At 48.8% G+C, this 27,233-nt stretch overlaps 6 protein-coding genes across 6 annotated transcripts; 4 read left to right on the forward strand and 2 right to left on the reverse strand.

Moving 5' to 3' along the window:
* Nucleotides 1-6,324: 6,324 nt before the first annotated feature.
* On the forward strand, nucleotides 6,325-8,340 carry PFICI_05906 (uncharacterized protein; the record flags this gene model as incomplete). Its single annotated transcript, XM_007834487.1, has 1 exon — nucleotides 6,325-8,340. One exon carries the CDS (start codon nucleotides 6,325-6,327, stop codon nucleotides 8,338-8,340), a length of 2,016 nt encoding a protein of 671 aa, XP_007832678.1.
* A 436-nt stretch (nucleotides 8,341-8,776) lies between these two features.
* On the reverse strand, nucleotides 8,777-9,680 carry PFICI_05907 (uncharacterized protein; the record flags this gene model as incomplete). The annotated part of the gene is made up of 3 exons (XM_007834488.1): nucleotides 8,777-9,077; nucleotides 9,279-9,494; nucleotides 9,604-9,680. 3 exons carry the CDS (start codon nucleotides 9,678-9,680, stop codon nucleotides 8,777-8,779), a joined length of 594 nt encoding a protein of 197 aa, XP_007832679.1.
* Nucleotides 9,681-14,445: 4,765 nt separating this feature from the next.
* On the forward strand, nucleotides 14,446-14,763 carry PFICI_05908 (uncharacterized protein; the record flags this gene model as incomplete). Its single annotated transcript, XM_007834489.1, has 1 exon — nucleotides 14,446-14,763. One exon carries the CDS (start codon nucleotides 14,446-14,448, stop codon nucleotides 14,761-14,763), a length of 318 nt encoding a protein of 105 aa, XP_007832680.1.
* A 1,023-nt stretch (nucleotides 14,764-15,786) lies between these two features.
* Nucleotides 15,787-17,721, reverse strand: PFICI_05909 (uncharacterized protein; the record flags this gene model as incomplete). Its single annotated transcript, XM_007834490.1, has 5 exons — nucleotides 15,787-15,888; nucleotides 15,943-16,176; nucleotides 16,245-17,023; nucleotides 17,203-17,550; nucleotides 17,640-17,721. The coding sequence occupies 5 exons, from the start codon at nucleotides 17,719-17,721 to the stop codon at nucleotides 15,787-15,789; spliced, it is 1,545 nt and encodes a 514-aa protein (XP_007832681.1).
* A 1,764-nt stretch (nucleotides 17,722-19,485) lies between these two features.
* On the forward strand, nucleotides 19,486-20,361 carry PFICI_05910 (uncharacterized protein; the record flags this gene model as incomplete). The annotated part of the gene is made up of 1 exon (XM_007834491.1): nucleotides 19,486-20,361. One exon carries the CDS (start codon nucleotides 19,486-19,488, stop codon nucleotides 20,359-20,361), a length of 876 nt encoding a protein of 291 aa, XP_007832682.1.
* A 4,327-nt stretch (nucleotides 20,362-24,688) lies between these two features.
* PFICI_05911 (uncharacterized protein) lies at nucleotides 24,689-26,813 on the forward strand (the record flags this gene model as incomplete). Its single annotated transcript, XM_007834492.1, has 5 exons — nucleotides 24,689-24,959; nucleotides 25,029-25,726; nucleotides 25,790-25,903; nucleotides 25,968-26,561; nucleotides 26,625-26,813. 5 exons carry the CDS (start codon nucleotides 24,689-24,691, stop codon nucleotides 26,811-26,813), a joined length of 1,866 nt encoding a protein of 621 aa, XP_007832683.1.
* Between the last annotated feature and the right edge of the window lie 420 nt (nucleotides 26,814-27,233).

Below are 27,233 nucleotides of genomic sequence, written 5' to 3' on the forward strand. Positions count from 1 at the left end.
TCGACTAGGGGTGAGAGAAGGCCTGAGGGACAGAAGTCGACAGGTAAAGCGAAAGGCAGTGAGCGCGCGTCGAGCTAGCTAGCCGTCTCTTTTAGGTTTTTCTATCAGCTGCGTTGGACAGGACGAGCGAACGGGTACCAGTCGATGCAGGATGTGAAGGACAACGATAGCGGGAGGGGCGAGAGCGGAAGATAACGAAAGTCAGATTCCGTAGAACGGGAAAGGAGACAAGCGATTGGAATGAATCCTTTTCTTCGGTCCTTTGGTCGTCTTCGGGATTCCCAAACAAAAACCACCGTCCAAATGCTGCTGCAAATGAAAGCAGATAGGGAAGAAGAATGAATCCAAAAGCAAGAAAAAGGAGACGTGAAACAGGTTTGCAAGGGGAAAAGAAGCAGGAAGGGGGGAGGGGGTTGAGAATAAGCTTGGAAATCTGAGATGAGGTCGAAAGGGGAATAGGAGCGGTGCCTAGACAGTGGTAGTAGCACATTACAAGCGTTGTCAATGCCTCTGACGGGGATTCCCAGCAGCCAGTGGGCTCCGCGACGGGGGCCACTAGCAGCGCGACGGCGGGAGCGCACTGGGGCGAGTTCAACGACGACGATCGAGATGCGGGAGTGGCTGTGCTGTATTGGGAGGGAGGAGGGACAAAGAGAAGAAAAAAGCGAAGGCTATCTACAAGTTACGCACACCACATGCATTAATTAATGTACATGATAGACAGAATTCTTCATACTGTATTTAAACCAGCGTACTGTACTATGTATGTAGTGTAGGGCGGATAATGCAATGTACACACAGTAAAACTTCGAATTTGATCGACAACTGTAGCAGGTACCTACATTACCTACCCTACACCACTACTTACTCGATCTCCCTGCCGCTCCAGGTTTGAGAATAGGATGAGGTACACAAGATTTGATCATTTACTCCTTCAGTTCACTTCAGTCGTTCTGATTTGGCGGCTGCTTGCCGTGTGAGGCGCAGCTCCAGCCAAATGGGCGATCAGACCATCGTGTCGGCTCCAGGTATGGAATATTACGAGGCCCCCTCGCCTCCCTCACAAACCTGAGAGAGAGTGTATGTGTGAGAAACCTACCAACCTATCAATCTATCCTACGAATAACTTACCTACGCTGCCTTCACTAGAAACAGCACTTGACGAACTGGAACGACAATACCATGTAGAAGGGAGGCGAATCTTTCGAAAAACGAAGTGGGTACACATGGGAATCGGACCTCCTTTTTCCTGCTTCTGCGCGGAATTGGCCTTGCTTGACTTTTCGGATCTTGCTGGACCCCAAGGAAGGACGGAGACCCAATAGCCCAGGCAAAGTGAATCGAGTCAAGCGCAGGATTTTGACTCCCAAACAGGGGGCAACCGACAAGGGCCAACCAAGGGTTATGGCTTGTCCACGTCGTGATTGGTCATGAATCCGGTTTTCTAACAGCCCGGAAACTCGCCTAAGTACGCTAGGATGCGAATCACCGAGCATCATGGATCATTTTAGCATACAGACAGAGCATGAAGATCAGGTACCAGCCAACGCTTCGAATCATAGTATCTACCACGTACATAGCGCTCATCGGTCACTTGCCTCGCCTGCCTCGAGATGAGACCAAAATCAAGCTTATAAATCACCAACCATTATATGTCGGATTTGTTTATACATGCCGTGTGCAAATATATACTACTATGTACATCCATCCATCCACCAAGCCAAGGATATTATAGATTTCAGACTCTACTTTTCTTCTCCAAGTAATCAACCTGGTATCAACATTGACGTAGTTATTGAGGACCTGAGAGAGAGAGAGAGAGAGAAGGGGGGTGGGGGGGTGAGAGAATAGAAAAGCGTTGAATGGTATTCCGCGAGAGTCACTTGTGAACAGTCTTTGTAATATCTTCCAATGCGCCTCGATTCAAGGGCTATACAAACAAATCTAGATAATGGGCAAGTCGATACATGCTGTATTTAGTCGGATATGATATTGGACAAGAAAATGTTTGATTTGTACATACTTGATATACTGTCTCGAGGAGAGGCTTTGGTGTTTGCTTTGTAGGCAGTGCCATAATTATGATACTACAAAATACCTATCCTACTATGTACGGCAGCTGGGTAAATGTTTTCGGCTGACAGGAGAGCGCCCTTGAAATAGACTTGCTTGTTGCCATACGGACAAATACCTATGTACTCTGCTACTGTGCAGATATCACGCTCACCACGATCTGCGCAATATCACACCTGCAAGCAACATCGTGTTCCAAGACATACTGTGTAAGCATGCGCGAGCTGCATCTGCGTGCGTATACGGATCTGCTTTCTCTGACCAATAAGAATGCTGAATGTGAGTGTGTCTCCTGGGTGTGGCGAAATTGACCGCGTTGGGCTATGGTCGCACACACTTGTAAACACGACACTTCACGCCATGGTCTTTTAGAAAGCCACCCAGCAAAAGGCAAAATGCCATGGAGCAGTCGAACGAGCCACGCGGTTGATAAATATCCACCATGCCATCCAGAATGCTTGCCAGTACCTCTGCCGTCGTGCCTTTTTTTTTTTTCCATGCTCCATGTTTCTGCATTCGATCGATCAGCCATTTGCTAGTCTACACGTAGCTCGTACAGTGCTTCCAGTTCTCTTCCAGAAGAAAGGAAAGTTCTTTATTCGCGCCAAGACGCCTTGATCAAGCTTAAAATCACGCGGACTGAGCAGGGACAAATATTGAGAAGTGCCTCATACCCATCCTATTGAACGACAAATGGCCTCCCCTCCCCCTCTCCCGAAAAAAAATAAACAATAGCAAATGTGGACGCTCAAGGCTGGAGGAGAAACACTAGCAGCATGGCCTTTGCCGTCTAACGAAATAGGTAGATATGTGCAGAAGACGATGTATTCGCATTACGAAGAGTGTAGAATCCAAAGATACCTAGATACGTAGTGCGAGTTGCGCCTTTCTTTTTGAGCTATCCAATGTTGCTTTTGTCTAGTTCGCACTGTAGCTCATGGAATTCGAACCATGTATGCTTGTACACCACCACGCTCAGCGGTAGTGCCGACGAGAAAAAACGGGCCGTTCAACGCAGGTACCGGCGGCCGAATGGCTTCTTCTAGCGATAGATTCCAGGCCGACTGTGGCTCCAAGGCCTTGCGATAACCAATGCTTGCGCGCCGTTTCCACAACCCATGTTCTTTCGGCGTCAATGATGACGACATGAGCAATCTTGGGCCAATCTATCCATTCATCCAGTTGCTATTCGCGTCCGTAGTCTACTAGTACACGCAGCACCACGTTATTTGGTTATGTACGTTATGTACTTGAGCATGCTCCTAAGGAGGGAGCAGCTCGTACGTACATAGTGTGTGTCTGCTATCCGTAGAGGCTCGGTGAAATATTCCTTTTGAGAGCCCGCAGATGTCTGATATTGTGCTTGGACCTAGGTACATAGTAGGTTCTCAGAAGCAATGTCCAGATACCATACGGTACTAAACGCAGAAGATCAGAGGAAGTTTAGGCAACTCAGCTACAAGTAGGTCCCCTTGATGTCTCCATGGCCGTCGGCCTCCCATCTGCTGGCAAGCAGGCGTCGTACACACACAAAGGACTCGAGCTTATACCTACTGCCACTATCTAAAAGCCTCTCTAACTGGATTACCTACATACAAACGTACAGAAGAATGCACTGTGGTGATGATCTTTACAAGCACGTCCAATATTGCGTACCGAGGATTGCTTCGCATCTGGAACTCAGGTCCATAGGTGGGGAATCGATGACCTTCGATCGAACATGTGCGTTTAGATTTGCCAATCAATAAAGTATCACTCTCTATTTCTTCCTTTCTAATCTCTGCTCCATGGCAGTCAGCACGAGCCAAATCCCGTTTCTGCACAGATATATCCACTAATCGCGTTAAACTTTTTTTTTTTATTTTTTTTGGTGTGTTTCTGTACTCACCTCTGACACTGACATGACAGACGACGACGCCGCCGCTAGGTAATCTCCCGCATAACAAACCGCCAGCCGCATCGCCACTAAATGAAAGCCTTCGCGGGGGTGTGTCACCTTAAAATAGGAAGCTTTGAATCATGTTGACAGCATAAGTGCAGACTCAATTTTCTGTTTGCTACTCTTTGCCTGTCTTTTCTTCTTGTTGCTTTTTCTCCGATGCCTCCTTTCTGTGATTGCTTGAGGTACTCGGATTGTAAATTCAAATCCATCTTCTGGAGCTTCCAAGCAATCCCAGAGGGTAATCTTGCTGCCTAGACACAATGCCCACCCTGTCCACTTACCTACCGCCTGCCGCGTACCGTAGGATTCAAGAGGTAGTATTTGGAGCCGAAATTGCAGATTCGACATTGAGCAATAATCGTTGGCATAAATCAGGGACCCACTAACTTCCCAGTCGGTAGCCCCTCAATCTATCTGACCATCATTAAAGGGCTGGTCTACCAGAAACGAGCCGCGCCAGAAGCCTTGGAGCCAGACAACCAGACAAGCCAGAACCGGGGCCAACGACCGCTCCGGCCGGTGGATCTATGATTCGTAACGACGCTATTCTGAGAACTCAATACGTACGGGGGCCTCCCTTGTCCACCTGGTGGTGCCACTGTCTCTACGGTGTACTATGGCCTATGTAGACTATCTGACTGACAGCGGAGTTCTCTAGTCAGACTAGGGGGCGGGCCTCATCAGTCGTTCGCCTGCATTCTGTATCATCACTATCTAAATGCACCAGAGAATGGGACCCGTTGTGGGTGCGGCCGTGTGTCCTCTGTAGTGCACCTACACTAGTACCGAGCACCACTCAGCCGCAGAGTCAACAGGGCTGTCGACAGGCTTGCCTGACAATCACATTGCTGACGAGGCATCGAAGTCTACATCCGCTAATAAGCCTCCAAAGCGGCACGATCCGGACGGTTGCGTAGACATAGAACCAATTCAATGTCGTCGTCGTCGTCGTTGTCGTCTTCGACGTCGTCCTCAAACTGCTCCAAAGCAAATCACTTATGGTATCCGTGAAGCCCAAATTCGGTTCAGTCTTGTCATGAGCATTCCATTCAAGACTTGGTTCTCAACGTCATGGTTATCGACGAGCTCGTTCGACTCCTGTGCGCTGATGGATATGTAGATGCTATGGCCCCTGCTTCCTTGATTATGGGAGCTCACGCGAAAATTGCTGGGGTTTTGCCAGTTGGACACCATGCTGCATGGTTAGCATTCAGAAACCCCACCCCCAGAGCGGCTGACTATCCTCACCGGTGCTACAAGATATTGATTCTAGCTTCCATTCGACACGGCGAGCCAGTCATGGTTTTCCATACATGTAAGTCCTGATTACACTATCGTGTCCTCCAGAGAAGCATCAAATGGCTGCACTTGATGATCAGAGATCATGGCTAGGTCTCAGAGTAAAAAAAACAGGTTTCAAATATGCTGGAATATGTCGACAGAAATGAGGTTGGCTTTTAGAAGAGTGCCTATGTAATCATCAACGTCCTCTGCGAATCTCAAGAGAATACAAACACATCAACCTCCTTCGTAGCACAGAATATATCGTACCCAGGCAAGTACTACACATATTCTCGAGGGGACGTGTATCACACGACTGTTCTGGGTCTTCTCTAACCTCGAGAGTGTGGTGCTCTCGACGGTGCTCTGCCAACTGTCTGAGACATACATTTCCACAATTAGTGGCTCTTGACTCACCAATCAAGAATCATCAGAACGATGAAATACTGGCCACGACCATCGAGTAGGCGAAGAATTTGAGAATAGTATGAACTCCATGAGATTTTCCTTTCCACCCAAAAGTACTATATAAACATGCCCGTGTAAAGCAGATAATCCATCGGCACGTATTGCGTATGATTATACGTCTCGGCGGAGGTCTACTCCTACTGACCCGCTTCGAGCCTCAATTCTAAACAATTGATTCATGTCAGAAGCTTGCAGTTGCATTTTTAGAATGGCCATTATCAGTTTGCCCTTGGAGAAAAGTATTCTTACAAGCTAATTCGCGAAGTAGAAGTGGTGGTTGATCAGCAGGAAACGAAGGCTTTCGTAAAACGATAGAAAGTTGGTTGGCTTAAGGTAATGTAGTCCGTCCCGCGGAAGGAGGGGTCCAGTCCAGAATAGCGTCGTTGCCCCCCCAACCAGCGGCACTACCAATTTCAACCTTAACCTCGCCTCTGCTGCCACAGACTCAATGAGCAACGACGAACCAATTTTTCCATACTCGACTATTACGAAGGAGGGGGGAAAGGAACAAACAGTATTGTCAGGACCACAGAATTTACCTCTTGGTACAGGCAGAAGCTATGGCGTGGGGAGAATTGATGAGCAGTGACGATGAATTCCCAGACCTACAAGCGGTCGCTAAGCGCGTCCGACAGCCAAAGCTGCCAGCAGCACATCAAGGGCCAGCCGCAGCTAGAAAGGAGGCGATGCCGGCAGAAAACAGCAAACCCACCATCAGAAGGCTTGTCAAGCCTTCGTTGTCGGCCTCTTTGACAAATGGAACGCCACTACGTCGTCGGAAACTTGGCGATTCCGAAACACTCGACAATCCGCTCTTTCGAAAATGGAGTGAGGACCTCACAGAGCCCAAGACCAGGACGTCTCGAGTCTCCAGTCGAGAAACCAGACCAAAGACACTGGGAACTTGTAGAGCAGAGCATGTAGATTCCGACAAATCATCCGAAGAGTCAGATGATGATGTGTTGGTGCGGCGAAGGCAGCCAACGAGGACACGAAAGCCACAAAGAGAGAGCGCTGATAGCTTGATCAAGACGGAGGCTGTTTTATTTGTTACCCAGCTGGACGACGAAGGCAGGTCCGTGGAGGAGACGCTCGAGATCTCCGCCATCATCTCCGAGGGTGGTGAGCAGTCCAGCGACGATGAGGAGTCTGAATTTGTAACAGCCTTGTCAGAAGGTCTAGAGTCTAATTCTGACTCCGACTCCGAATACCAGTCGCCTGGAGGATCCGATGTCTCATCTGAGGCAAGCCGACCGAGCAGCCCCAGCACGCGGGTACTGGCGACTACTGTTCGACTGCCACCTCCGCAAGACCGCCCTAAGAGGGTTATGCCGCCGACCAAGGCTGCACGGGAGAAAGACCTAGAGGACACCGATGACGATCAGAAACCAGCCAGGCCAAGGACACCGCCTAAAAGAAATTCGAGACCGACGTATGCCACAGCCGAAGATATCGAGAACCACTTTCAAAAGCTCCGGCTCTACACCAATGAGCTGGATGATTCAACAGAAACAAAGCCCGGAACACAACTAGAGCCGGTAACCCCTAGAAAGACGCTACAGGCATCGCCAACAAAGGCACCGAAGATCCCCCCTTCGCCATGGAAAGCTGAACATAAGGAGTTTTGGGACGTTGGAATCCAGAACGAATGGATAGATCGGCACTCACCTCCCAAGCGCAGTCCCCAAAAGCTCAACCTTACTGCAGGTACCGATAGGAAGGGTACATTGAAGCAGAAATACGGCACAAGCCCCGAGAAGAAAACAGCCAAGAAGGTGTTCGAACAGGTTAGGGAGAAGATGGCGCATGATTTTCTCCACGAGCTCGATGAGTGTGTTACCTCTGGGCAGCTGTCACAACTCACCGCCGCCACCGGCGGGCTTCAGACCAAGTGGTCCAATTCCCTGCAGACCACAGCCGGCAGGGCCCACTGGAAGTGCAAAGAAGTGACCACCAAGACCCAGCAGCCTGATGGCGAGGTTAAGTCGACCAAGGAGCGCCAGCACGAGGGCTGGATCGAGTTGGCGGCCAAAGTCCTCAACAACGAGGACGACCTAATGAACACGGTGGCACATGAATTTTGCCATCTCGCTGTTTTCATGCTCAACGGCAAGCCCAAATTCGCCCACGGTGCCGAATTCAAGGCGTGGGGCCAAAAGTGCATGGATACATTTCACGCCCGAGGCATCGTTGTCACCACCAAGCACAACTACGAAATCGACTTCAAGTTCATATGGCGTTGCGCCGACTGCGGCTGTGAGGTGAAGCGGCATTCGAAGAGCGTCAACCCCGAGAAGCAACGATGTGGACGATGCCGCGGAATCTTGGAACAGGTTAAGCCGGTTCCGAGGGCCAATGGCAAGGGGCGAACTGCCTATCAGGAGTTTGTGAGCAGGGAGATGAAGGATCTCAAGGCCGGAGGCAAGGCGCTGCCCTTCAAGGAGATGATGGCAATCGTATCAGCACGATGGAAGGCACAGCAAGAACAAACCATAGTCGGCCCGAGTGACAAAGAGCTCCAAGCCTTGGAGCAGGAGCTCGAGGGTCTCTTGGTTACAGACCTCACTTCAGATTGAGACTCTGTAGCCTGTTTCTAGCTACGTGTTGCCTTCGTTTCAATGTGTATAATTACTTGAGAAGCATTTAACAGACGGCACAGGGCGTTTGGCAGGGTTATGGTGCATGGTTAGACTCATTCTTGTCATCATAATCATTATTGGCTCTGACCCAATGTGGGCATGCCAGATTTGTTGGCCATCTGCTTGTTGTGCACCCTCGAGTGATTAGACGTTCGAAAAATACAAAATTGCCCGGCGTAACAAAAGAAATGAGCTGGTCGTAATCATGCAAACTAGCCATCGCAGCTGACGGTGGTCATGTTGTCGTCCAAGTCGTGAACACGCAATTTCGGTACACGTAGTGCATCCTTCCCTTCTATAGCGCTCCAGGCCTCTCCTGTGCGCAAACTGGCAGCGCGTAGCTGTATAACGACGCAAATACTTCCATCTCTTTCTATATTTCAGCAAAGAGACCCCAGTCCTTAACCTTGAAGGTCTCCCATATCTTGGCGGCATAATCGACGGCGTCGCCAATCAATTTACCCTGCTTCCCCAGCTCCAGGTCAACATCCTCCTCGTCATATTCTCCTTTAATGTGTGGCACGTTGATGGTGATTAGAATGTCAGTCATCTCGCGCTCAAGGCGTACCAAGGTCATGATCAGAGCAGTAAAGTCGGGTGACGATCTTCTCTCAGTCTCGGGGCTCGATCTCGGTGCCATGGTTGCGATGAGGGTGTATGCTGGGATATCTTCGCTGTCACGGGGGCTTAGTATGTAGCAAACGAATGGGCATCTTTGAATGGAATCAATGCTGCTATATGGAGGAGTCGCAACCTCTCCTGTAAACTGCAGAATGTCGCGCGTGAGGGATCGATAGGATAAATGGATGAACTCGGGGATAGATGTATAGATGGATGGGTGATGAAAAGGATATATGGTTCAGGCATCAACGTACTCGAGTCGCGAGAATAGCGTCGGAGTCGTGTTCCAGACCTTGACGCGATCAATGTCGTCTCCAACAACCTCCTCCAAGTGGGTGGTAAGGGCGCGACCATCAATCTCGGGTGAGCTGCCTTTTTCGCCTATGCGCTCGTTGATGTCAAAGACGATGCTCGTGAAGCCGTCCTTGTCGATCCAAACCTCCTGGTGGTCGGGGACCTCTCGGATCTGGCTGTCGTCATGGCCCTCAAGTCAGTATGGTTGCGCACAGTCGGTTGTCCATGTGCAGAACTACGGAATAAAGGCGTGCTCATGGTGGGAGGGGGTTTCTTTGGTCATACCTGACATCGGCAAAGTTGGCCGGCAGGTCGCAGACGAGGGCCCCGCCATACAGAGGAGTGCTCTTGTAAGAGGGCATCGTGCGCGGTGTCGCAAAAGCTCTTTGGCAGAGTTCGGAAGGAGAATGAATGGTCGGATGACGGGAGCAAACAAGGTGCTTTCAATGTTGTACAATCAAGAGTCTTGTGATTACTTTACTTGTCACGGATGATTGTTAATTTTTTTCCCCCAAGAGATCGAACCTATTTCACTAGGCAGGTAATAAGGTAGGCAGGCATCCAAAGCCGTGCCAGGACTTGTGCCCCTCCATGTTTGGGTGAGGCAGCACTCGACTCTGCTCAACTGCGACCGCCGCGCGCCCGATGACGCATTGCTTGGCACTGTTGCAGTACCTACCCAAGTTACCTTTCTAGTCCATTATTTAGGCACTACATACTAGATCAATCAACTACATCGAGACGTCGGGTGTGTTGTGTAATGTAGTTTAAATGCAAACCGGCTTCTTAGATACCAAGCAAACCCGCACTCCTGAATTTTTCCCTTAGTCCAAAGGCGCAGGAAAAACACTACATATGTACTTTTTCATAGCAGTACATCGCGAAATCAATCCTGTGTTCTCAGTGCATGTACTTCGTAGTGAAGGGTCAGCACGTAGGCGTCACGGTCGAGGTTTGGTGCTAACTGAGGGCGACCCATTTTTAATTGAAGCGTTATGAACAAAGATAACAGACCTAATTTTTAGGAGCTTGGACGTTATATTTCAACAAGAATCATGCCTTTTACCTGACTCTTCGATTTAATGCCAAACTTTGCTCCGTTAATCAATCTTTGGAACGCTTTTGAAGCAATTCAGTATTGCTTTTTTGCCTTTGCCTTTTTTTTTTTCCTTCCTCTATTCACTCACCTTGTCTCATGCTCTTGGATCTGTGTCCTGTCATCTGAATGGTAGAGAGCTGTGGTGTAGCCAAGCCCCACTGGCTTTTTACATTTTGGCGCAGTGGTAGTGCAAAGAGGAAGTCATGGATTGACTGACTGGGGGTCACGCGTTCAATTCTCACGGGCCCGGACTATTATTGCTTTAATTTCTCCCCTTAAAACGTAGCCCTGGTGGGAGCCAAACCGCGAGACGTTTGTAATGCAATTAATTTAGCAGGAAGGATTGCGAGTTTTGCTCCAAAGGTAGCTCGGTGGTTATCCCTAATCAACAACAACAATCAACAATCATTGTCTTAGCTTCGTGGCGGCAGGTTCCTATTACCGTGACTTTAGGAGAGGGAACAAGACGTAGCATTGTTATGTTACCAGCTGCATTAATATAGAAAACATATCACAAGGGTTCGTCCATTGGAACTTGCTTCGCAGCATATTTGGGGACATCTTGGGCAATGAATCCAATTGGTCGACAGGTTCTTGGCGGCCGTCACGAGATTATAAGAGGGCAGAAGTAGCCTTCAATTATGAATATAAATACATTAATTTGGTTACCGCGTCTCGAACTTATGTTTACCACTGTGCCCAACTGCATATCAAATGCGGCTTATGGAAACCTCGAGCATGGCCAGCCGATGCCCATAACATTTCTATGGACATTTCCTTCATGCGCCCAGTTGTCCATTGCGCTCATGTCTTCTGCGGATCGTAATACATTCTCGCAGTCCGAGCTGACATGGCTACTCGACTTTTCTGCTCCTATAAACTGGTATTCATTTAGCTCATTGAAACTGCCTTGGTATTGGGGACCTATGATCGCCAGTGGGTGGAAAGATTTCTAGAGTTGAAGTACTGTATCATAGGCGCTGAAAGATCGGCACATAGAGCTTTACAATCAGAGTGAAGGAATGGCGACTCGCGCAACTCAGTGACATCATTTTTGTGTTGGGCTCGTTTGATTCACACCAATGGTTGTCCACGTTGCTAAACACAATAAAGTAACCTAATCTATAATACAGAAACTCCCGGCCAGAGATAAGAGCCCCCTCATCCCAGCCCAGTCACGTAATAATAACTATACCCCCCCTCCTCTTGGAGAAGAATCTTTCGATACATAATATGTTATTGTTCCAGCTACTGACTGGTAGCTTTATTATGGTGTGCCAACGATGGTCTCGAGAACTCTAGCCGAGTAAAGATGGTAACTTCACGACAAACAAACTATCTTGAAGCATAGCGGACCATGCTTGCATTAATCAACCAATATATCATTGGCTGGGTCCAGATTGGACCCATCCGTGTCCTAACCAGGGTTAAACTTATAATATCAATGAGCTGCCCAAGAGCCGCTGAAACCCTTGACCTCCCAGTGGCTGATGACTCCGGCACTGAGTTGAACGAAGAGTTATGGCCTGCATCGTCCTGCTGTCCACCAACAATTCGGAGTGCACCTTTGGAAAGGAGCCCTTGGCGATAGATCCAGGTCCGTAGTCGTTCCCATAGCCGCCCTCGGCCCATTCTGACATCTCTGCATCGCGCATGTTCATTTGATCTTTGATCACGCGTAGGATCTCGACATTGTATGTCAGTGTTGTATGGATTATGTTGAAACTTGAGGGATCATCTGTTCTTTGGTTTTGGCTGTCGTGGGGGTGAAGCTGCCGTAGGCTGCTGAAAGGGGTGCGTTCCGCTTGGACGAGAGAGCTTGATTCTGACTCTCAGGTACGGCAGGGCATATCTGATGCGAGTCTTTGAGTAAATTGCTGCTACTGTAGGCTCTCGTAGCACGTCTGATTATTCGTTCTCAAATTGACGTCCAACAGGGATCGGAGCTGTTCAGAATGCTTGTTTGCAATCCGATCAGATCCGTTGGCTTCGTCTCAACGGCGGCGAGAAGCAAAATCGAGTCCCATGATGAACAATGTAACCATTTGACTGTTTGTACCGTTAGCATATGCTTTGAAAATCTGGCATTTCCATACGGACAGGATTATCCTGATCCAGGTTCGGATAACCAAGCGGTAAATACCCACTGTCGATAAAGCGATGAGCACAATGAATAGTTTCATTATTATTATTTTTCCCCTTGAAAGAATAAGTATAGTAGCTAACAGATAGTTGATGATCACCGAATGACGGAATGGGACAACGAGGGGACTTTATAATGTGCCATTGTAATGTAAGATACGTTGCGTTGCCCCAGTCCAGGCTGATTAGAGGCATGATTGCTCAGAGCTGTGCTATTATTGTCTTGGATGGCTTGGAAGCACACAGCTCTAGCAGTTGATGTTTGTCGCACAAGGCACGTGGCAGAGCTCCCGGCATGCATAGAATGGAAGTGCACCTACGGTGCTTCGGGTAGGGCAAGTAAGTCTGAAGATGGTGTGGTGCCTCGATATCTTGTCTGGTCTGGGGCGGCTGCATCGTCGGATCGGCCTTGAACCCTTGTAAGCCACGGGCGATGTCCTCGAATTTGATGGTCGCGTGGCTCGATAGTTTTGCTGCAAGGGACCGCAGGTCTGCACTTTTTCCCCCTCCGTGGTTGGCTGTTTTCTGGCCCCAACATTTTATTGACTTACACGAGGATTGAGGGCCAGATAAGACGTGTCCCGATTTGGTGGCACTGATGAGCTACCATTGGCCTGAGCCGTGCTGTGTGACGGTATAGGCGACTCCTGATTCTTCTTTTCTTGCTTCGGGAACATTGAAGACGTTTGTGGCGCTGAAACATGCCGACAGTGTGAAATCAATTTCGTGATCTACCTCTAACCAAGCATTGATCCCATTAGCATTGTAAGACGGCCGATCGACCAACAAACGTTTCTTCATATTTTGGTTTATTCGCCCCGTCGGGGAAGGGGGGGGGGGAGCCAGCAGGAACCAAAAGGTAAACACTGGGACGGCATGAATCAAGACTTATTTGGTGTGCACTAATAATAATGTAGTGTATATAACAAGTGTATTGTCATTGGTAGGACAGACAAATATAGCGAGTCCCTTGCAATAAAGGATTCACCCTTTGTGTGGGTGGTGTTCCAATAATTGTCAAGAATCCAGCACACATGAACATGTCCCATCGGTTGAGACGTATATAGGTTCAATGTTGGCGTTGCAAAAATTGATGACCAGTCTGACTAGAGTCACCAAACTGGCAGGTAATGTTTGGGGGCCACATGGAATAACTAACATACATTGAAAGTACTGAATCTAGCCGGTCCTCAAGCCTGTTTCATAAGTATCTGTAGGTATTCTAGACTGCCTATGCAGTGCCATTATGATCTAGTTGGGTCAGCTGGCGATGTCTCCTACTGCGTCATCGCCCAATGTATGTAGTTGAGCGACCTGACATGTCTCCATTACCTGAGTGCTGGAAGCGCCTGGCCTGCATTAGTAGCATACATAGTACATTATGCATTGGTGCATGCATGCATATGGAGCCCAGCGTCAAAATAGTACACAAGGGCATGAATAATTCCAGAGAAATAAATTCAAACTGCTTCAAAGCCAAACAGACATACAACCCCAATTCCATTCGACAACAAGGGGACAGAGACAGACAGACAGACAGCCTGCACAATATTCCATCCAGGCCTACAGAGTACATACACATTTATTATTGCCGTCCACCGCCACCGCCGAGCATCGTACTTTTTTCCATCCGAGGTTCACGCTATTTGACCACTGGACTTTTTTCGCTCGTGTTCGCAAAAATTCTCAAATAAGAAGACTGAAGTTCCGTGGGTAGCACAGTCTTCTTTTTTTTTTTTCTTTTCCCCCTCCCAATAACCTAAACTTGGAAGAAGGGGAAAAAAAAAACAGAGCTGAACAAGGCAAAGGCGCCGCCACCCTTCTCCGCGCATACTCAGAAAGAAGGGAAAACAAGAGTGAATAGTACAAGAAATAAAGAAAAGACAATGTCCAACACCGGCAGCAGTAACGCGGCTTCGGCCGAATTCACGTCCTTTTACCTTCAGCAAGCCACGAAGGAATTTGCTGAGGATCTGGACAAGGTTCGCAGCGCCGACGACTTCAAGGGCGATGCGCTACAGCTATTGATCCAGGCCCTGCAGCAGGGCACAGCTTTATTCCCTTCAGCTGACCAACGCCGCGTAGCGGACGCTGGCAAGGCGGCCCAGCTGGAGGATGAGGATATTGCCAAGGATGTGAGCGCCACCACCACCACCACACCAACCAGCAGCAGCGATGCCACTGCTAGTGACAAGGAGGAATGAGGCATCCAATCCTCCCAGCCTGCTACCCTCCCAGGACCAGGAAAAAAAAAAAAAAAAAAAAGAAGACAATCTGCTCCACTACCCAGAACAAACCTCTACATCATCTAGCCAAGGTAGACACACGCACGAATCATGGGATATGCTCACATACATGCGTGGCCAAGCAATGTCGCTGCTTCCTACAACGACTCGAGAAACTGCCACGATGGAAAGGCAACGCTAGTTGATTCCTACTCTATTATGCTTGTATTTCACTATTTTCGGCATTTCCCAGGGCGACTAGAATTACTGAGGTTTTAATTCAGGGAGTGAGCTCTAGCTGCCAAGTGAAGGGGAGAAACTAGAAATAATAAAAACTTTGGGCAGAAGAAACAATGTACACGATTCGGAATAAACATGTTGTGGTATTGGATCGAACATCGCAGCTTTCATAAACGGCCTTCATCTGATATGCCACCATCGACGCACCACACTACTTACTGCCTGCTCAAGGGAAGACAGGAAACGCAAGTTTTCCGTCAACGCCTGGGGATCTTGATTGTTCCTACTACCATCGCCTAGTTTGTCTTGTTGAACAACCTAGGCACCTGCAACGCACACACACACACTCTCTCTATCTATCTCTTATTTCCCCCTCTGCTTTTCTTTTTTTGAACTAATGCGCCAAATTAAACATGCCTGCAACGTCTTCATGTGTGATACAAACGACTATCGGCGTTGTTTAATTAAGAGAGAAAAATCGAATTTGTCCCAACGCCGCCTGGAGCACATAATTTACAGAATTTGGCCCCGATGCTCCTCTAAATCAGGCCGTGGCTATGCGTTTTCTGCGTTTCCGTAAAGCGAATGCTGTCAAGGTATCATAAGTTTTCTTTTCTTCTCTTCTTTCCCACCTTTTCCCTCCTCTCCTCTCCCTCCTCAATACTCTGTGCTCTTGACCATTCCGTTGACAAGCAGTACGCTTGCATAGGCGAATGACTGCTTCTTCATACAGACCTCGACTTCTTCTTTATCTGTCCACGTTTATGATAAGGAGCGAATAATGTAAAACAAGAGATATGCCTTGGCATTTAGGACCTCTGACTTGGTGGCCAATTCCACGCGGTGGTCATTGAATGCAAACCACTTCCAGTACGTTAGCCTCTGAAGGGACTGGGCTGGCGGGAAGGAGATGCTTACCTGGTCGCCCACCCGACAATATGACACATAATGCCCCGTGTCGATTTCTCCCACATGAACCACGACACATAGGAGATCGTATGTGCACGAGCGAGCGAGCTCCTGGCTCTCTTGTCCGGCTGCTGACCTGCCACGAGACGTGTAGGGAGTCATGTTTAATGTCAACGGAAATTGTACTGGTGTTTCAATCTTTGACGCCTTTGTCTCTCGAATGCCTTGCTTGTACTCAAATCGCTGCAACCACACAGTCAGTTTCTTGCTTGTTTGCCAGTCTCTCAAACGACAGAGATCAGACGGCATACCTTGAGCTGTATAGATAGCGTGTTGGGCAGTAGCTTGATGCTATTGTCGCGCCGGGCCTGCTGCATAGAGTCACAGTTCCGACAGCGGTAATCGCACTTGTCTGACTTGATGTACTCTTCATCGAGACACTCCTGCAGGGTGAGGCTGACAGGGGCATTCTTGTTCTTCTTGCTACGCTTCTGGGCCAGGTTGTCAAGTCCCAGGCTGAGATCCAAGAACGATTCCACTGCGTCCGTAACGCCGCCACACGACTGGCATGTGGTCTGCCTCTGGAGTTTTCCGTAAAAGGTCTGATGGATGATGCAGTTGCAGCTGTGTTCGCTGCCCGTCTCTGGTCTCTTGCCGTCGCCGTTGCGTTCGTGGAGCTCCTCAGCAAGAAACTGGAAGAACTCATGGGCATCCTGCTCCTTTGTGGTCACCAGATTCTCAAAGGCCTTCTTCTCACTGATCCAGAAGCCTGAAAGGATGTTGGCGGCGGTATAACCGTTAGTGTTCTCCATTGCGTAGAACTCTTGGAACATAGCGTCCATGGAGCAACTCAGACAATGAGAGACTTCACAGTCTCCCTCGTGATGCCCATCGCTAAGGTAGAAATTCCGCAAAATCGGATTGTGCAAAAAGCTCTGCAGCACAACGTTCTGATAACAAGTCGCACCAGCATTGTATATACCACGTAAGCCATCGGCTTTACATGAAGCCAATGTGGTATTATTGGGGATATATCGAGGGTCATCTTTGACTGGATCGGAGAACAGTTCCTCATGTTTTCGCTTACGGCCTGGGGAAAAATGTCAGTCAAGCGCTGGCAAAGGGACAGATCAAAAGACCTTGTGGTGGTATATGTTTGTATATAAGTATGCATGTGTGTTCGTATGCATATAGGAACGCCAGCCAGGGGAGGGCTGTGCGTGCCCAAGCCCGTTGACAAAGGAGATTGGTGCTTTTCTGATGACCTACCGCTAAATGTGCCCGTGCCGAGCTTCTTGACTCTCAGCTCTTCCAACGTCGGGTCCCATACGAAATCTTCGCATAGATGGCAGTAGAAGGAACCAGTCCGCGAGTCGACGTAGAAGCGGTGGCCCTTTTTGGAAGCATGCTTCGTGCGCTCCTCTTCTGGCACGATGGCGGAGCATTGCAAGCAAAGATAATTGGACGTCAGCGAGGTAGTAATGATGCCCTCGGGAATTTTTGAGGTCTGTGGAACGACAGCAGTACTGTCGTATATCACGCGGAGCAGCATCTTGTAATACTGGATAGAGCTTGCCATGACATCGGGGCTGTTGGAGAGAAGAATCTGAACATGCTCTAAAGCAATGGGTTAGCATACATTCATTCACATAGTCTCAGCAAACAACAAGATGTAGCCAGATACAGGTTAAGGATGCCACACATACCACAACCAAATAGAGGTGTGCCAGCCTCTGGGGACTTGATCTTGACGGACGGAGAAGCCGCCTCGTTTGGCCGCGCGCTCATGTTGTGCTGATTCTCGAATGACCCGTTACGACAATGAATGGCTGCTTTTATGCTCGAACTCAAGCTCACTGCCCTCTTGGATGAGTATACTGGTGCCAGATCGTTATCACGGGTATGTCGTGAATGTGTGGAGCCGGCGAGGTTTCCGTACGCAGAATGCTTGGATGCGACTGGGGCAGCAGATAGTAACGTAGAGGAAAGGCCAATCGAGACAGGTTCAACACGCAGGTGGTCTACTTATGAAGCTGGAAATGAAGCAGGTCTGGCGAAGACTGGCGCACTGCTTGTGCTCGTATAGAAAAAGAATAGCTCGTCTCGTGAATCCAAAGGCCGGGGTGACAGATGTTATGGCCTGGTTGGACGATTATGAGGGTATCGTGGAGTTGCCAATAACATGTAGCGATGCAATGCGACCGAAGTGCTACGGATTGTTAGCGTCCATCCCACCATAACCCAAACGTAACCTTGAACAGCAGCGCAGAAGGGCATGAAAGGAAACCAGAGAAGATACGTACGTTTTTGCGCTGCTTCCAACAAGGCTCGTGGAGAGATGTTTGCTGCTTTCGCTTCATGTATGTTGTGGCTCTTTAGTTTCCTCAAGGTGAGAGGACGTCCAGTTCATTACATGAAGCTGCTCGTTTACAGTCGTAGCTGCTGTAAGGCGAAAGACAAGGTGCTGGAAATTGCTTATCAGCACCTGATGAGAGATCTTATCTGGAGCGCTAGTGGCTGGGTTTCAGGGGTTTATCCCAGCATGATTACCAAGGTTATAATGTAGCGTAAAGCGCAGAATCCCACCGCTCCGCTGCTGTGGCTCCAAGCTTCCGGGGGGAAAAGGCCTGTGACCTTGGGAAGCAATGTACATTTATTACGGGCTTAGGCACGGTCATTTCCAGTTGTGCCTAATGTATGTAATAATTGTAGGTGGGTAGGTACTCTCTAAGAACTTTCGCATAATGTATACATCAAGGTAGATAGTCTGGAATATCTATTTTATTACTCGAGTCGTCGATGGAAAACTTTCCATGCCCTCGTTCAGGGGTCGACGACAATTTTTTCTTTATTCCAATTCCATCTGGCATCATTGCAAAGCGTGTGTATCTATCTGTAGTCTGATTTGGCGAAAGCAGAACCTTCATAGGTATGCTTATGGAAAAGTCAGCAGAGCGCTTTCAGACTACCTACATTAATTATCCAACCTACAGTACTTCGTACCTACATCCAATACCGAAGCCTACTGCACCTAATGTACATGACAGAGTAGGTACTTACCATATTGCCCTAACCAACTCAAGCTTACAATGTGCATACCTAATGTCGTGATCGATGAGAACCTCGGCATCTCCAGCGCTCCCCTCCGCCTTATCATTCTTCACCATTCCAGGTTCTACCCACTTCTCACTTGAGCATGGCGGTTGTTCCTTTCCGTTGCCCATCATAGAAACCGTTTCAGATTATTGACGCGTCGTCCTCTCACGTCTGATAGAGACAAGAATTCGCCACTTCGAGGACCTTCGCGTTCTTCCTTGTACCTGTCAGTCTGGGGTTTCGAAAGATAGCGAGGTGAGGTCGAACCATCGTCACTGGGACCCAGTCAGAACTCGGCTCGGCAAGCGAGCAACTCGACAATAGAGCCCGGTATCGCGCCTCTGTGTTGCGCGCTCATCGAAGCCGTTTTTGAAACAGGCATCGGCGACGGCCCGGCCTCTCTATATCTAACTATAGATGAGGTTGACCCCCACGATACCCACCAGCATCAGAAGGATGGCGGCACAACTTGTGTCACTACCTGAGGTCGAAAGACTCAGCCCTGCAGTTCTCCGAATACTAGGCGGAAATCCGGGCAAATTCAGCTTGCAGGGTACAAATACGTACCTCCTCGGAACGGGACCAAGGCGACTACTCATTGACACGGGGGAGGGCAAGCCATCGTGGATCGCCACCTTGAAGCGCATCCTTGCCGAGGAGAATGCATCCATTGAGAGCGCCCTGCTCACGCACTGGCACCACGACCACATAGATGGCGTGCCCGACCTTTTGAGGATCTCACCCAAGACGACTGTGTACAAGCGCGATCCCCACACGGGCTGGCTGGATATCAAGGACGGCCAGGTGTTTGAGGTTCAGGGCGCGGCGCTCAAAGCAGTCTATACGCCAGGCCATGCCATTGATCACATGGTCTTTGTGCTGAAAGAGGAGAACGCTCTCTTCACCGGTGATAATGTATTGGGCCAGGGCACCGCTGTCTTTGAGGATCTCGCCGCCTATCTACAAAGTCTTGAACAAATGGGCAAGCTGGTTTCGGGGAGAGGCTATCCCGGACATGGCCCGGTCCTCCCGGACGTCACGGCCAAGATCTCCGAGTATATATCTCATAGATATGAGCGCGAGAAGCAAGTATTGCTCACCCTTGATGCGCTCAAGGAGACTGGTGATACTTCACCGTCAGTCGCAGCAGCACAAAGCGATGCATGGAGTCCCATTGAGCTGGTTAAGGTTATTTACGCCGCGTATCCAGAGAATCTCCACGGCCCGGCCGTCGGCGGCGTTGTGCAGATCCTCCAAAAGCTGCAAAAAGAAGGCAAGGTTTCGCTTGATAATGGCGACAGGTGGCGACTTAAGGATAAATCTAGTCTATAATAAGATATTCTTGAAATATGGCATTCGCTTGTGCTTTAATGGGATATCTTTTCAGAATATATTACTATATAAATTTTTAAAAGAATTTTCCCCCTAAAATCAATCTAAATTCTTAAATAAGAGTATTATAATTATTTGAATCAAAATAGGGAATCCGAATTGCTTGCTAAATAGAGACCTTGTACTTGATAGATTTTGCTCGGTTACTTTTCTTTACCTTGAGTGGGATTCCCAAGCAGCCCGATGGTCATAGATCGTAATGCACCCAAGGCAAACCGTACGCGATGTTACGTCCAGATTGCACATTATACACACATGTCTGAGTCTTGTATGCACATAGATGGGTTATTTTGGGACAATGGTCAAGATGTTGATTGTATTTGCAGCTGGCAGCTGTTTGGGTGCGTTCAGCTGGATCAGACGGGTATAGCTATTTACGTAGGGCGTATCTAGGTCTTGCTCTAGACCACATTGGCCTGACATAATTTGGCATGGCGCCCTGACGTGAGATTTGTTAACCTTCGGATCTCATCAAGTCCTCCCCAAACTCTGATCGACGATCAATGACAGGAACCTGGGAATTGTAGAGTATTGATGCAAGCACCACTCCGTGATAAGACACAAGCAGAAAAGATAGCGGGTTGCTGGACTTGTAGGAAGAATAGGGTAGCACCTTTGGCGGGAGTAGAAAGGTAGAAAGGACGGACTTAAAGGGGATTTCAAAACAAGGTTTTTTTTTTTGGGCGAGGGGGGGGGATTCGCGCTATAACCCCGCGGCGTATAGCTTGTGAAGAGTCTCGTCACATTCAACACAAGGCTCGCCACAAATCATTGTAGTTTAGGCAGATCATGTCAGGATTGACCACCTGCTTGATTCGACCAATCAATCAGCTTGAATGAGGGCGCTGGCTGGACTTCAATCGGAGTCCGACGAGTCACCGGCAAAGCCGGTTGCCTCGCCGGCATTTTGCATGCCTTCCTTCCGTGATCCTTGAGCAGCCACGGACAGCTCGGCAGCCGACCACTTATGTAACATAATTGACACTGGCGATCCCTCGTGCGATCCCGCGATCTGCAGATGTCGATGGAATCAGATGTGCATTTACCACGGCAGGGCTCTGCCTGTCTGCATGCTTCGCCCGGGCAGTGTACGATTGAGCGATGATCGCCAAATGATGGCCCACGATTCCACTTGTAGGCGACTTTTATGTCACAGGAGTCTATATCTACCTAGTTGGTACATAGATGCGTACTATGAAACAGGCAGTGATTGTACAGACAATTCTGAGCCGAGCACTCATTCGTGTGCGGATCTATGATCTGAACCAAGCATGATGCGGCAAGGGCTGCTCATCGTTCGAGATGAGACCACATTCACAGACATACCTAGTACTGGTACGTACTATGTATGTAGAAATGCAACGTCCAGGAAGCCTGCCAGCTTGGACCCTCTGCGGGTTTGGACCTGTCTGAGCTCGCAACTAATGGAAGAGATCGGGGCCCAGAGAAGGACTAAGAGAAGAAAAAACCAAATTCTTCTTCTTCTTCTTCTTTTTCTTATTAATAGGCATAATGATCCCAAATCGTGATCATTCCCCAACGATTTGCGAGCATGGTCTTTGCCCATTATCGTAATAACTGCTAGTATTCTCCATGACGCAGGTCCATAGGTATCCATCCAATACCCAAGCAAGCTCATTCAATCATTAGCTATCAATACATGTTATTGCTGTACGCACTTTTACTGCTATAGAACTAATACTGTTACTACTGCTCTACCGTGTTCTTTATACTGGGCCGCAGTATAGGTAGGCAGGCATATTTGATCGGCCGGCATTTAAGGTCTGTCTGTTGGCTGATTCAGAAGGCTAGGTAACTTTTTTTNTTTTTTTTTTTTTTTCCAAAAGAGGTACTACCGCCCGAGTCCTGCATTGCATACATACTAAACGCTTTAAAGACAAGACGATGGATGCAACCCATCAGAATCCCTGTTCTTTGCGCATGAGGTAAGTACAATGGACGATGGCATTCTCCAAATTGTTCACACTATCAGCTGTTGCCGGTTACCGAGCCAAGCAGTCCAAGGTAAGCCAAGGCTGACATTTTGCAATTACTACCGTGCTACCTACAGAATGCGGATATGACAAGACAAACACAACTGGACTTTTGTTTTACTCATCTTCTTTTTTTTTTCTCCCTCCCCTCTTCACCTTTTCAAATCCGGACAGTACCTAGCTTACGACCGACGGGGACAACCTGCAAAACAACTAAACCACGTCACCTGAAAGTGAGCGAGAGGGAAACGCAAAGGGTACATTCTAGGGACGTAGGTAATCTAGGAATGTGGTAGGTTATGGTGTACGGTCTGTGTCTTATACATTTGTAAGCAGTCGTACGTACGTAGTAGCTGATGCATTTGTCTTGTCGTCGACTTGGATGGTAAGATGATAGATCCCTTGGGGCATCATCTGTACCACTCGGAATGTACAGTCTTATCCACGCTCTTCTAGTCTATAAAAACAAGTCTCACCAAATCGCAGACCAACCATGTCAGCCGTCATCCCGTCTAGGTCGTTGTTTTAGGCTGCAAGGCAAAAAAGAAGGAAGCACCTTTTCCTTCTCCCCAAATGCAAGCACGGTCTTTCGCGTTTCGGGGTTATGGCTCGTCATTCTCGTAACCCGTTGCCCGTAGCCCCCAGCAGGGCAGCCCAAGTAGTGGAGTGGGGAGGAGAGGAGAGAAGCACAGTTTTATTATTCTTTTCGTTACCTTTTCCATTCTCTCATGAAACCTACCCAGGCGCCAAGACTTATAGTAGAGCCACCATTGGGTCATAGTAGCTGGAAGGGGGGGCCGAATTGCATTGGCACGGTTGAGTTGCAAGGCTTTCTTCTGGGCTTTCACGCTTGCGACAAAGAGACGGAAAGGGTCAAGTGGGCCTAATGACGCCGTCTCCAAAGAGAAAAAAAAAATCCTGACGATCCCTTCTACAGTGCCACTTTTACAGTATACTACATACAGCATATTTCGTACATGCGCCTACGTACCGACGAACCACACACATGCATGTTGGCATGGGCAGGCAGCATGACCACCTGGTACGAGTATAGGTAGATTCACTAACCTAGAGAATTGGTTGCAGCCGACGACGGGAATACTGTATGTGTATATGTCGGTACTGTAATGCAGTAGCAGTGTCTGATGCATGTCTGATGAAGAAGGATGTACATACATAGCTCCATCCATCATGGCACCCCACCCTGAATTATTTTTGACATGCTTACCGCCGTTTATTTGTTATTACCACCATTTGTTGGTCTTGGGTGCTTCTTCCGTTGGATTCCTTCACGTACTACATGCTACTTTGACTACTACTACTTTACTGACTGCCCTTCCCTCCCTTGCTGCTGCAAGATAGCACCAGTAAGAAAAAAAGAAGAAAAATGTGCTGCTCTCCGGAAGCTTCGGATCTGCATGTCATTCCCCCATGTGACTCAGGCCACTACCGTCTCTGGCTCATGATCATTGATGCCTCGACCGAGTTGGGCTACATGGCGAATCGCGAGCTATGGAATCCCTCGTCGCACCCGGGGTCTGACGGGGTTTCAAAGCATATCCATCCTAGCCACCAAGAGAAAAAAAAAAAAACCTCCCCACAGCGCCGAGCAGACCGACCGGCCTTGTTGCTTACATATGCCCAGCAGACGAGGAAAGAACACGGACATTATTTCGACCTCATCACTGATGATTGACTGCCCTGGCCTGACTGGCGCTTGCCCAAGACGTAATCCAGGTGGTTCCATAATAGTTGCTGCCGAGATAAATACATAAATCGTACTGTAGCCACTTTCCACCCTTTATTACAATATTAAGCTTGTATTTCTTAATCTTTTCTTCCCTCGTCATCATCACCAACATCGGCATTGTTGTTGTCGTTGTTGTCATCGTTGTTGTAGCTGCTACAACTGCTGCAGCTATCCGCCGCCTCGCCTCTTCCGTCCCTTCCGCTTGGGATTATAAACTACCTCTCGTGACAATTTCTAGCCGTCGGCTGCCCAGGCGCCTAGGTACTCAATAAATGCCTGTGCAAACCCGTCGCATCCACTACTGAGCATCACCATAATACACGCAATTTCACTGCTGCTATCCCCTTGTTGTAAATCGCAGCAGCATTTTTGCAGCACGGCGGGTACAAGAGAGAAAAAAAACTCCTGTTGCCGTGGTACAAAACTCTTACATGACATTCTGCTCTTGATTTCAAACACAGCACAAATCGACTTGTGAAGGGTGTTTGTGGGCCACGTTTGCCGCTTCATTGATCAGGCAGTCATGAGGTCGGCGGCGAGATCATCATGGCTACTGCTCTTCGCGGCAGCCATGGTTCTGGGAGCACTGCCAGCGGTCCTCGCCCATGGAGACGAGAATGCAGGCGCTGGCATGGATATGGACATGGCCGGAGAGATGGACATGAGCGCTCAAGATCCCAAGCCGGATCCTGAATCTTATGCGCCAACGTATTTTACTCACCCAGAGCACCGCGGCCTGATATACGCGCACGTTGCGCTCATGGCCATCAGCTGGGTTGTGTTTTTACCCATAGGTGAGGCAAAGTCGACAAGCACCGTACTGAGAGCACGAGATGACTAACCTAGCCGTCTTCTTCTTCCAGGTGTCATGTTCTCGCTGGCACGATCGCGGTACACGCTGCCAGTCCAATTCGTCTTTCTCGCAACAAATGCGCTGGCGCTGGTGTTTGGCATTAGCTACAATGCTCAGACGCCAGATTTGTATCCAAATAACGCTCACCACAAGATCGGTTGGATCGCGACCTGGGTCGTCTCTGCCCAGGTACTCATTGGTCTGGTGGGCCGCGTGGCTGGCGCTATGCGGCAGGCTGGCTCGGAATCACAGCAGCGCCAGGGCCCTGGTACGGAGGAACGCCAAGCCTTCATTCCAGTCTCAACCGAGAACATGGCCGAGCATCAGCGCATTAGTGATGCTATTCACATGCATAAGTACAGGCAGTCATACGATAGCGGCCAAGGGACTGAGCCCAATACCGAGTCCCTGAGAAGTGATTCTCTCTCAAACTCGCCCGGGCACCAGTCTCCGAGCTCCATGGATGACCACCGCATGGACTATATTCATGGCAACGACGACGAAGACGACGATTATCTTGCACTGAAGCCCGCCGAATTGAACCTGTCCAAATACCAGAGCAGTTCGCTTCTTGCCAGGGCTGCCGGGAAGATCTCTACCAGGAGTTGGAAGATTCTGCACGTGGCTTACAGCGCCGTTGACAGAACCATACTTATTCTTGGCTATATCGCACTTACTACCGGTATTGTCACATGGGCTAGATTTTTTGTACGTTTCTTGCAAAGCCGCGTGTATAGTGCGTAATAGGTATACTGACCGGCCATCTTATAGGAAGGACATGCCATTTTCACTGGCCTAGCCCACTGGATCAAGGGCAGCGTCTTCTTCTGGCTGGGATTGCTCACTCTGGGCAGGTGGTCCGGCAGCTTTGGAGATCTTGGCTGGGTAGGCAATTTACGACCTTTTGGGAGCACCCATTCTAGTTAATCTCTACTGACCAAATCAACAGGCTTGGAACGTGAGACCCAAGCAGAGCTCGCAAAAGTGGCGACCATCGGCCGAGTTTGTCGAGGGTTTCCTCATCTTTTTCTATGGGTCAACAAACATTTTCCTGGAACACTTGGGCAACGCAAGTGTGGGCAACACCGAGTTCAGCCCGCAGGATTTGGAGCATGTTTCCATCACGGTCCTGTTCATCGGCGGTGGATTGCTGGCTATGCTCATTGAGTCGACCAATATCCGCGAGCTGCTCAACACGACCGTCTCTGAGGCGGCCCTTTTGCATGCCGACGGAGCATATAGCGACGAGGAGCGCGAAGCATTGCGAGTGCCCGAGCAGTATGAGTTCTCTATCAACCCCATTCCCGCATTGGTCATCCTGCTCCTTGGAATCATGATGAGCTCGCACACACAGCAGACCATGATCTCCAGCATGGTTCACAAGCAATGGGGCAACATGCTTACGGGTGCGTCGTTCGCCCGCGGTTTCACCTATGTCTTGATGTATCTCCGCCCACCCCGCTCGGTCATGCCGTCCCGACCACCTACAGAGCTGCTCGCTGCATTCGGTCTGATTGCTGGCGGTATCATCTTCTGCGCAAGCGTGAGTTCTTCTTGATTTTTCGACCTGCGTGTATATACTAATCTCTGACTAACCAAATCATAGTCGGGTGACACTATCGATGGTATGATTCACTACGACCTGGATGCCATGTTCTTTTACACAGTTACGATGGGTTTCGTCGGCCTTTTAATGGCTTGGGTTGTGCTTTTGCTGGCTCTCAAGGGCTGGGCTCTGCGCAGGGAATCCTCAAGGGGGCGACAAGGTGCATTCAGTACTTCTGCACGCTTTTAGACGGTTTACTCTTGTTTTGGTTTTCGGATCGGAATACCCCCAAAGCTTGTCTTTTTGATGATAATTGTTATCTTTGGATATTATTCTTCTGGCGCATTGGGTTACCATGGTGTATGGCCCATGATTTTTTCCCCTAAGGATTCTGGACTCTCTTTATGTCTTATATGATACCCCAAAGACTTGGATGCAGATGGTGGAACAAGAGTTCGAGAAGATCAGAGTATAAGGGAATGGGTAACTAGGGCAAATGTATTATGAGGATTAGATAACTTAATGATTTGACTTTCTTTAATAGTTTCTTATTATGTATATGCCTTTTTCCTTTTCTCTCTTTTTTCTTTTCTCTTTCTCTCTTCTTTTTCTCTTTTTTCTCTTTCTTTTTTCTTCTTTCTTTTTTCTTCTTTCTTTTTTCTTCTTTCT

The sequence above is a fragment of the Pestalotiopsis fici genome, assembly GCF_000516985.1.
Source record: "Pestalotiopsis fici W106-1 unplaced genomic scaffold PFICI_Scf_3, whole genome shotgun sequence".
In the NCBI taxonomy this organism is placed as follows: domain Eukaryota; kingdom Fungi; phylum Ascomycota; class Sordariomycetes; order Amphisphaeriales; family Sporocadaceae; genus Pestalotiopsis; species Pestalotiopsis fici.